The sequence below is a fragment of the Bradysia coprophila genome, unplaced genomic scaffold (genome assembly GCF_014529535.1).
Source record: "Bradysia coprophila strain Holo2 unplaced genomic scaffold, BU_Bcop_v1 contig_94, whole genome shotgun sequence".
Lineage (NCBI taxonomy): Eukaryota > Metazoa > Arthropoda > Insecta > Diptera > Sciaridae > Bradysia > Bradysia coprophila.
The window spans coordinates 6,610,991-6,621,424 of record NW_023504022.1 but is presented as its reverse complement, the minus strand read 5'-3'; the positions used below and the strand labels follow the sequence as shown (position 1 = coordinate 6,621,424).

Sequence of the window (10,434 nt, the reverse complement as noted above, 5' to 3'; positions counted from 1 at the left end):
CCCAACCGGAGACACTCCTTCGGCCTCAGGATACTTACTTACTTACTTAAGCAATCGCTTTGCCGAATTTTCATTTTATCTCGCATGCATCTCTAACTTCGCTTTTATGTAGACATGTGAGATCGACTGGATTCAATCACGCAAGGCGCTTCGGTGTACAGTATTTGAATTTCGCGCAAAAGAATTTAAAATTACACTGCTGTCTTCACAGAATACTTCTTTCACTGGGTATGGTTGAATTTTTGTTCGCAAGATTCATCAGTGACAGTAAGTTTAAAAAATAGAAAAGTTATCTCGAAAATATTTCAATTTTTAATGGAAGCGCCAGTTTGAAGACATTGAACACGTAAAGGCACAATGTTTAGCCAAACGATAGTGCCATGATTTAGAGAAAAACTCTTCGAATATCATTTAATTCGGCAGCAGCATTACAATTTGGACACCTTTTGTGTTCGCCAATTGCAGCTCTGATGCAACTGTTGCAAAACAAGTGGCCACATTTCGTTGCTGATAGCTCACGATTCATGTTGTCTTGCAAACAAATTGTACACTCCAATTTCCTCACCTTCGATGGCTTTTCTTCAAAGTTCCATAACGGTTTCGGTGGCTCAGATTCTAAACAGAACTCGAAAACGGCCTTATCGTTTCGCACGTATTCATTTGCTGGATCCACGAACTTATCCCACGAAATAAAGCTCTCGTATCCCCAAGCTGGAACGCCGATACAAAAATCTTTGTCAAAATTCTTGTTGATTGAATCGACTACCTTGTTGAATGACAGCAATGTCATCGAACATTTGACCTTCCACAACCAGTTCTCGTTCATGTTGTTTCCCGTGTGAAACAAATAAACTTGCAAATAGTTGCTCTTCCGAACGTTCACTGTCCAAGTTGTGCCACGAACTTTAATTTCAGGTGAATATTGGCCAGCTCCATCAAGTTGACTAACGTTGTCGACTTCGAATTGGAAGTTGGCTAGCGAGTGGTCGATTTTATGAGGTGTTGTATAAAGCACGGGATTTACGACCAGTTGTACGTTAAACGTAATGTAATCATCGTTCTTGTACTGCTCCAAACTAGCTGCTCTGATAACTTCCAACTGGTTGGCTCCACAAACAGTTGTTGCTGAATTGTGTCCTTGGAATGCTCATCTCGTTGAATTGTTGATTCGTGGCAAACGAACGTATTGAAACTGTTGCCTTAGCATCGCACGTCCATTTACTACTTGCCAAATTATTTGACAATGATAATGTCAAAACCGCTTCGATTACGATTTCGTTGTTATCTTTTCCCTGGATTATTTTGATCTTCCATGGGATGTCACACAAATTAATTTCATTTGATATGTATTCCTTCACATCACCGACGAATTTGACCAGCAAATCGCAAGAAGCTTCTTTCAAGTTTGTTTTTATGTTCGACATTTGTTTTTCGGTAATTTGTTATCGTGTTAACCACTAAGGACTTTCTGTTGTGAAATGACGTTTTTGTTTTGAAACATGTCGGCAGGTAGGGATTTCGCGCAGCGTCATTCACAATAATTGACAAAATGGCAAATTTTGAGATATTCTGCTTTCAAAACGTTCTATTTCTCTTACGCTTACGCGCGATGTAAACTCCAACGTCCTAGGACGGCCCTCTTAACCCCTCTTAATTCATGTCTCGCTGCCGATGAAATTATCAGCAATTATCAAATAAATACAAAAATATAGGCGCAGCTTTGAATTACAGCGGATGATTAGTTTTGAATTGCAGCGCTAAAATAATTAGATTAAATTTGAAGAAACAAATTATGTGACAGATTACAATGAGTTTTTCACTGGGCGGATTTATAAACAGTGGGGTGCACTGATAGGGGACTGGGTGCATTTTTCCTCCGACCTTGTATGTTAAAAAAGGCCCTGGGCACCAATGAAAGTACAAACCAGGTATGGTACATCCATATAAGCCGGGTCAAATAGCGATTTCGTTTATTTCGTCCTCAGACAAACTCAGTTTTCTTTTAAATTTCACCAAAATTATCAAAGTCACCAAATGGTTTAACGTAACCTCAGACACAGAAAATTTAAAATTTTGTGTGTTTTTGCAATTATCGCATCCAGAAACCATTTGATCACATTTATTTTAATTCAAATCGATAATGTGTATGGTCTTCTAGGTGAAGACAGTGAGCTGGACAGTTGTATTTGCAAATTAAGTGTGCTATTGACTAAATGAGTTGTGTGTAAATAATTTTCTAATTGGATTTTTTTTGCTCAATAGCACACTTAATTTGCAAATACTACTTTCCAGCTCACTATCTTCACCTAGAAGACCCTACACATTATCGGTTTGAATCAAAATAAATGTGATCAAATGGGTTCTAGCTGCGATAATTGCAAAAATGTACAAAATTTTAGATTTTCTGTGTGTGAGGTTACGTTAAACCATTTGGTGAGTTTGATAATTTTGGTGAAATTTAAAAGAGAACTGAGTTTGTCTGAGGACGAAATAAACGAAATAGCTATTTGCTCCGCTCCATACAAATTTTGACATTGGACCATACCTTCTGTATACTTTCATTGCTGGGCACTTGTTTTATCAATGTGTCCCGTTTGAGTTTCTTTTTTTGCCCTGCTTAGTTTTTTCATCGGAGACATTTTTTTAGATCAAGCGTGGAATGTATGGCTGACGATATTTTGACGTTTGATAGAATATTCGGAATAACTGTAAATGCTAACGTTCGAGTGGGTGCGTTTTATGTCATTATATACGATTTATTTGAATTATAGGGATCCTAAAATATTATTTTGTAGTACTGTGGTGCACTGGGTCGCACCTAGAACCACTGGGTCGCACCGACGGGGGACTGGGGTGCACTTTTCCCCCGAGCTTATATGTTATAAAAGGCTCTGACAGCGAGTGAACACTTTTTTTACAGTTCAGACTGTGATTGTTATGGTTATTCTGCTAAGATATCTCGACTTCGTCGCGTGTTTCCGAGGTCGTTTATGAAAAATGTTGTCCCTAGATTACATTACAGTTTCGGAGGTTTGTTCCATTGAGAAGCAGGAGCCCAGATCAAAGATCCTTTGTTCCTAACTTATAAAGGATTTTATAGCGAATCTCTCATCTGCTAAGAAAGCTCGTTAGCATGCGATAGGAAAGTCTTTTATTCGCTATCCCATCCGGAAAATTGTCATCACATATATAGGGGGTACGGAAGTTGTTTATTACGTGTATGTTGTACCTACACGGAAATCGTATATTACATGTTGACAGGTGAATATTACACGTTGACACTTGAACAGATGTTCGAATATTTGTTTTTAATACGTTTATGTTGAATTTTCCGGGTGAGACAGCGAATAAAGTAGCATATATTGGATGCTGAAAAGTAATTCATTAATTCGAGATCAAATTTTGTGAACTCGAGAACTCGTGTATTCTGAAGCAACTTGCTTAGGAAATTATTATTTTGACTTCTGTAGTTGCATAACTCAATCTCAATAGATCTCTTCATTTGGTGAAACTGATGACGGAAACGTGAGGAATGGTGGGGAAAAGTGTGCAAACTAATTGAAACCAACTTCACAATTTCACATAGTAATGAATAAGTGGGTGCGTCCAATTCTTTGAAATGAATGCAAATGAACTAAATACGGGGAATTCCCTCAGAAGAAAAGTTGGTTGTCATTAGTTTGCACACAAAACCGAACCGTCGCGTCGATCGTCACGCCAGCGGTCATTTTAGTGATCTATATCGTCTTAGATACGCAAACTCGTCGTAACACGTCGCCTTTAAAGCAGGGTGTGCGGGGTGTGCTTGTTTCTCGTGAAACCGACGAATTATGTACTTTAGTCACTATAGGAATAAGGAAACCCATAGATGGTATAACAAGGGTATTTCCAACTGACGAATTACTGGACCTCTAATTCTGTTCTTAGTAACATAATGAGTCATTCGTGTCAGTAGAAATTATGTTCGATTCGTGCGAAAGTAACTGCGATAAAAATCAAAGCCCTATTTCACATATGAAGACGAGAGGGTTTAGAGGACTAGAGACTAGGCAATGAAACTATACGTTCATTGACTGAAGGGGGTAACGGAAAACGTTTTGTTGATTTCCATTTTATGTTGTTGGTGCGTTTGATTCTCTAAAATATTATAAGGAAAGGAGCGCGTTGTTATGTTGCAATTTGTATTGGCAATGGTTTGTTTGTCGTTTCATTTTTTCCATAGCAACACAACATAATGTGGTAACTCAACAGTCGGAACTGCCACAATAAATTGTGTTTCACCGAAAATATGGAATATTACGACGAAGTTGTTGAAATTGACGATCGAGCGGGTCACAATAAATCAATTGCTGAACCTGGAATTATTGGAAAATCTATGCCAGATGATGAGGACTTAACTAAAGCTACGGTAGAAAAACGTTATCCTTTTAAGGAGTGAGTGACTATCGCATTTTTACAAGAAAAAAAAATTGTTTCAGGGAAGTGGACGACAGAGCCGTAGACCTACAAGCTCATTGACGCGTAACAGGCAGCCACAGAAGGTCGATAGTTTCGGTTCCGATTCCGATAGTAGTGATACGGACCAACATGACAGTAAACAATTCATAACCGACCATAAAGAATGGGACAAATTAGATGTACCAACCGATATTAGGGAGATATTCCAGTACATTTTGCGGTGATTCCGAAGATTCATTTTTCATTTTGTTATTTACTTACCATCCGCCCTTGCAGGTATTCTCCTCAAAAAGTCGAAATCGACTACGTCCTTCAACCATTCATACCGGAATTCATTCCATCCGTTGGTGACATTGATGCATTTCTCAAAGTCCTGCCGCCGAAATTGCTGAACGAAAAGTCGACCATTCTGTCCCACATTGAAAAATTGGGTCTTGAGATACTGGACGAACCGAGCGGTCAACAGAGCGATCCAGCTCTTCTACACATGAAACTGCGTTCCGTATCGACCACACAGCCACGAGCACCGGCGCCACCATCATCGGTTGTGTCCAAATCGCAAAAAGACATCGACAAATGGATCGAGGAAGTGCAGAAGTTACATGTCAATCATCCGTTTCCGCAAGTGGTTCACACGAAACCAGCCCAAGACATCGATAAACTGATGACCGAGTGGCCGCCCGAAATGGAGAGAATGTTGAATCAGTTGGGATTTCCGAGCGCCTATTTGAATTGTTCGCTGAAATTCTACATTGAATTGGTGTGCGGGATTTTCGACATTCCAATTGGTGCTGGGAAGACCCAATCTGACTACATTTACGCTCTGTACACTCTGTTTAACTTGTACGTAGCTGTTAAATCGTCAGTCGCTTAAGGAAATAAGTTGATTTCATGCAAACCGCTAGAAAATTGTTTCTTTATTCGCTTCCGGACTGGAAAAATCCAAAGTGAAACAACGACATGTACACGATGCAACGGGACACTCTAAATGCTGGCTGAACCATTGCGTTAAATGTTCGGTGTGACCGCCATGCCGACAACTCTGACACCATGAAAACCATTTGGAAAAAGGTTTCGATTGCCATCCATAATTTGCGTGACCGGTGGGATTCTGTAGCGACAGACCCAGCGTTGTTCCCATATGCATCAGGCATAAAGAGCAACGGGGTAACGGTTTCCGACAACTGGGACATGACGAGAGCTTGAAAAAGAGAAGCGAAATATTTTCAACTTCTTCGTTTCGGCTTCCGATTCAGTACGACCTGCCTACCTTATAAGCATTTGTTGATGAACTAGTTGCTCGAAGTCGAGCTTCTTCTTGAAGACAGGCTGAAACACTTCAGAAAAGGATTCTGTGTTATTTCCGGTGACTTTAAAGGTCTTCCGGTCATTCAGTTTAGATTACCTTTTGCCACAGAAACTGCACAGCAAAAACACCGACCTCGCATATCTCGGCTGTGGCTGTATTTGACCCATTGAAATATCGAAATTCGCTCGTTGAACCCATAAGCCCCAAATGTCCAACAATTCGCGATAGCTGTGAATTTAACAGTTAGCAGTGACACATTACTTGTGACACTCGAGACACCAACCTCGAAATCCAATGTTCCACTTGTGTATGACCGATCAAGTCCTTTGACAAAAATTTGATGGATATCAAGGCGACCGTTTGTACATCATCCGTCCAATCGAGATAGCTTTGCATTAAGTTGATACCGGCCTCCGATGTACCGGTCAATTGTAGCCCATTCAAATCACCACTGTCCGTACACGTTTGGATCATGGCTTTTATGTAGTCGGCCAGTTTAGTATCACACAAATAATGGCATGCGAATGCCATGCGATCGGACAGTGAAATGCCGGACTCTTTCTACAAATTGGAAGATTTCACTCAAATAAATGGGCATTTGCAGTGTTCACAATTACTAACCAGCACAATGTCGTAACTATCATTGTCGGGCGTTAGAAATGCGAACAGGGCTCGAAGATGTGGATCCACTATCTGCGATAAGGCCGTCATGCATTGTGATCTCCACAACGATTTTTCGAAACTAAATCCCGATAGAGCGAGTGCTACCATTCGGAGATTCGAGTCTTGGCACTGCAAAAAAATAAATAATTTTCTTCCTTACACGAGACGATGATGGTTTTGTGTCACTTACACGTTCAGCTCCAAGTCCCAGGATCTCAATGGCGTAACCGATCTTCAGATGGAAGCAAGCTATCAAAGCAGCCCGAGTGTATTCCTACAGAAAAATGGGAAATTCATTCCTACAGGCGTCAAACATTGGCTGAAAACCGCTGGTAACTCACTTTCTTTACGCACAATTCGTCGATGAAACTGCGAAAGCTGTCCACACTCGCTTTGTCGAACGTCCAGCCGCAAAGTCGTTGGGCAAAGTCTCGTTGTTCGTTCCTGAAACCGGAAAATGTTTTCTGGTGAAAAACTACATCGAATCGGATAGGAGTGCAACCGTACTTGAACACTTCAACCGATGGACCAGCCGGAAAATCGACCCAATTAATTTGCACTTGTTCGCTTCGATATTGTAACGGAGCACCGCATTCGTTACTCACTCCCAGAATGGTTTTCAATCCTAGTGCATAGCTTTCCTTTTGCATGTTCGCTAACAAATTCCACACAGAGGTTAAGTGCGGAGCTAGATCACCGTTCTTCGCAATGTCCGGCTAGAGAAATTAGAGTTTGATTGAAGGCAGACCATAGCTTTTGCTACATTCATCCACCGCAACCATTTCTCACTTACCAATTTGCCGTAGTCATTTAACGCTCTGCGATGCATTATTTGCGCAATGTCGTCCTGGCATTGATTGTTCTTTTCGTCATGCTTAGCACTCTTGTCCCATTGTGTCGTCGTTGCCGTTGTGGGCGAATTTGGTGGTGACATGGTGGAATTCAAACGGTAAAGATTCACACCAAGCGACCCACACAGATTGTTATTCGGATCCCATGACATGGCTACACGTTGCGGTACACTAAAGTCACTGATCGTTCCCGATCCGGATAACACCAACAGACGTTCCACATCGGTTGGATGCCACGATATATTACTCAGCGTTATGTTGCGCGAATTGACTGGTGCTTTGTATGTAAATGGAGCGACGATGCGTTTGATAATTCTCGGTTCAACATTGGATTCGACGGGCGAGTGGAGGTCGTACAGATGAACGTAGGGCGAGTCTCGTTGAATGATTGATAGTGTGCTCGATCTATGAAAGGGCAAGGTGAACAATTTCCGTTTTCTTACAATTCCACATCGACAAACCTTGTGGCACACCAGCTCAGCGAGTTGATATTCTTTTCCGTTTGGTAGACCGAGATCGATTTGTCGATGTTTCGGATGTCCCATAGGGTGACGATATTGTCAATGTAGCTGGCCAAGTATGTGCCATTCGAAGCCAATGAAACACCATGCACGGCTCGAGTGTTGGTTATGACGAACGGAGTGTTTTCTGTGAAATAGAAACGAAACGGTTCAGCGAAACGTAATATGTACCACAATGACACTCACGTCTCAAGTCCATCAACTTCAGGTATTTGTGACTCATTCCGGCAACCAAAATCTTATTCTGTTTGTCCCAGCATAGGGAATGTGCAGTTTCGCTTAGCCCTGACAAATGTAAAATTGACTTTTCGGTCGGTACACCACGTTCGGTATCCCAAATAGTTATGCAGTGATCGTTCCGGTTGCGATCGTGTCCAATGGCCAAAAGATTTTTCTCGTTTTCGTGCCATGATAATGCAACGCAAGGCCGTGACTGTTTAGGCGCTGCAAAAATGTCCAAAATTTAAATTGAAAGAATCAATCACCGCAGGACGCAAGTGTGTCGTCTTACTGAATTCTATGTTATTCTCTGTTGAAGGCACAAAATTGCACAATCCAACTTTTCCATTGGCCAATCCAACACCAAGACATAATTCATTGGCCCGATACGAAGGGGCTACGCATCGGATGTATTGGTAGCGAGTCTCTGTCGCTAACAGAGTCGCTGTTTTCTTACTCGAAATGACGATTTGAATGTCTGCAACGAGAAATTTTCGATAGGAAAGCATTCGCCTGTTGACCGATCCACATTAGTTACTTGTTTGTAAACGTTGACCGGCCACTTCCTCTTTGGTTTGATACAAATTGATTTCTGAGCCCCATGTTATGAATCGATCTTGATATTTGGGAAACCAATACAATTCGGCTGCTGTTCCACTCATTGCACGAATTTTGTTAATTTCATTCACGAATGCTGAGGATACATTGTAAATAGTACGACACACCACAAAATAATGATAACAGAGAGACCGTTTCGATTGACAGAACTGTCAATGTCAAAATGGGAGTGCGGTGAGTGCGCTTGAAACTTCAGATAGTTTTATGTCAATACAGTGTTAAAAGAGCGTAAAAGAGAAGAACAAGAATAGACCGGCTATAAGCCTAGTGAGGTCTTTTTCTTTCTCTCAATTTTCTCACTTCCTGAGATACCAACTACCTAATACGAAGGGCACCCTAAAAGTTTCGGGAATCGGGTATTTCCCACGCATAAAAGTATTTAATTTGAACATATTCGTAACTTTCAACATTTTTTAAGGTAAATAGCCAACTCAGCTCGAAAAAAGGGTGTACTCAGACATTAGGGCTTATCATTAAAAATTGAACTAAAATTTCACGACTTTGGCAAGTTTAGACCAGGGTTTCTGTTGTTTGGGTCGCAATATCGATGTAATACCAGCATAGTTCGATAAAAGAATCCTAAAAATATGTATCTAAGAAATCCTAACAGATTTCATCAGAAATTTCGGGAAAATTGAAAGAATTAGATTCACACGCAAAATCACTGCGAGAGCGGCCCTACAAAATGGATCAGTTTATTTCTAAAATTTGAGGTGCAACATGGCCTGTTTCCTAGTGAAACAATAGCTTATGTTTCAGTTATGAAAGTCCATCCCTTTCCAGGCAGAACGTTTTTCCGCTTCTGAGATATTGAGGCCGAGAAATTTAAATCACGAAAAAGCCTGATACTGAAGTCTCACTTTGAGATCACATTTTGCTTGCCTTAAGGCCTATATCGTGGCTGTTTCTTGGTTAATTTGCTTTGAGTAAAAGTGAGGAATTTATAATCGAAAAAAATACAGTAAAAATATAAGTTCTCGGAACGTTTTTAGCGAAATTGTTCTAGGACTACACAATTTGCCAAGGGACACTGACTAAGATCAAACTGGTCTTATCTGCGTATATCAAATTATTTCACATGAATTATGACTTTTCTGATAGCTGAGAGTCCAATGCAACAGCAAAGTACTTTCAGTTATCGAAACCGGTTTTTGAGGCAGATCTGTGGAGCTCTGAATCCGTCAGCATAAGATGTTTTTAATTTATCGCATTACTACGAAGTGTCAACATTTGAAGGCCGCGTATATGACTTATTACCATTTAGATGGACCATACTTTACATGTTAACATAAAAATACTTTAATAAAAAATAATTATGTAAGAAAAAATTAAAAACGAACAGCACTTCAGAAAATGAATTCTTCCATTTTCAATAATGGCCGACAAGCCTTTTTATAAATGTTCCTCAACTCACAACAAAATCTTTTTTTTACGATGTTAAGACGTCATTTTACTTAAAAAATGTTGAAATTTACGAATATGTTAAAATTAAATACTTTTATGCGTCGGAAATACCCTATTCCCGAAACTTTTAGGGTGCCCCTCGTACGTGAGTTACAAATAGGCAAGCAGGAAGAATAGTTTCTTCAGTCGATATCCAGCTGTTGAACAGTAAACATCGCCACCATCGTTCTATCAGTTTCGTAGTCAACTACCAATTTTGTATTCAACTACCAAACTCAACTATTCAACAACCATTTTGGTATTCAACTACCAGTTTGGTAGTCAACTACCAAATTATCGAATTATAAATAGGCAAGCAGCCTAAATAATCTCATCAGTTGGTGTGCAGCTC

The 10,434-nt window shown here is 40.3% G+C and overlaps 2 protein-coding genes across 4 annotated transcripts; one reads left to right on the top strand and one right to left on the bottom strand.

The window, feature by feature from the left end:
• Positions 1-4,217: 4,217 nt before the first annotated feature.
• Positions 4,218-5,365, top strand: LOC119085165 (intraflagellar transport protein 46 homolog). Of its 2 annotated transcripts, XM_037195464.1 has the most exons (4): positions 4,224-4,320; positions 4,351-4,408; positions 4,479-4,678; positions 4,735-5,365. In XM_037195464.1, the coding sequence occupies exons 1-4, from the start codon at positions 4,289-4,291 to the stop codon at positions 5,330-5,332; spliced, it is 888 nt and encodes a 295-aa protein (XP_037051359.1). In that variant the 5' UTR covers positions 4,224-4,288; the 3' UTR covers positions 5,333-5,365. The 2 variants fall into 2 exon arrangements, with proteins under 2 accessions (XP_037051358.1, XP_037051359.1); XM_037195463.1 differs by having other exon boundaries at positions 4,218-4,408.
• Positions 5,346-8,806, bottom strand: LOC119085160 (GATOR complex protein MIOS). 2 transcript variants are annotated; one of them, XM_037195456.1, is made up of 13 exons: positions 8,560-8,806; positions 8,314-8,499; positions 7,989-8,246; positions 7,743-7,929; positions 7,224-7,686; positions 6,938-7,146; positions 6,772-6,874; positions 6,621-6,704; positions 6,389-6,559; positions 6,051-6,328; positions 5,864-5,995; positions 5,729-5,795; positions 5,346-5,642 (listed from the first exon to the last, which is right to left on the bottom strand). In XM_037195456.1, exons 1-13 carry the CDS (start codon positions 8,681-8,683, stop codon positions 5,376-5,378), a joined length of 2,529 nt encoding a protein of 842 aa, XP_037051351.1. In that variant the 5' UTR covers positions 8,684-8,806; the 3' UTR covers positions 5,346-5,375. The 2 variants fall into 2 exon arrangements, with proteins under 2 accessions (XP_037051351.1, XP_037051350.1); XM_037195455.1 differs by having other exon boundaries at positions 5,352-5,659; positions 8,560-8,805.
• Positions 8,807-10,434: the final 1,628 nt, after the last annotated feature.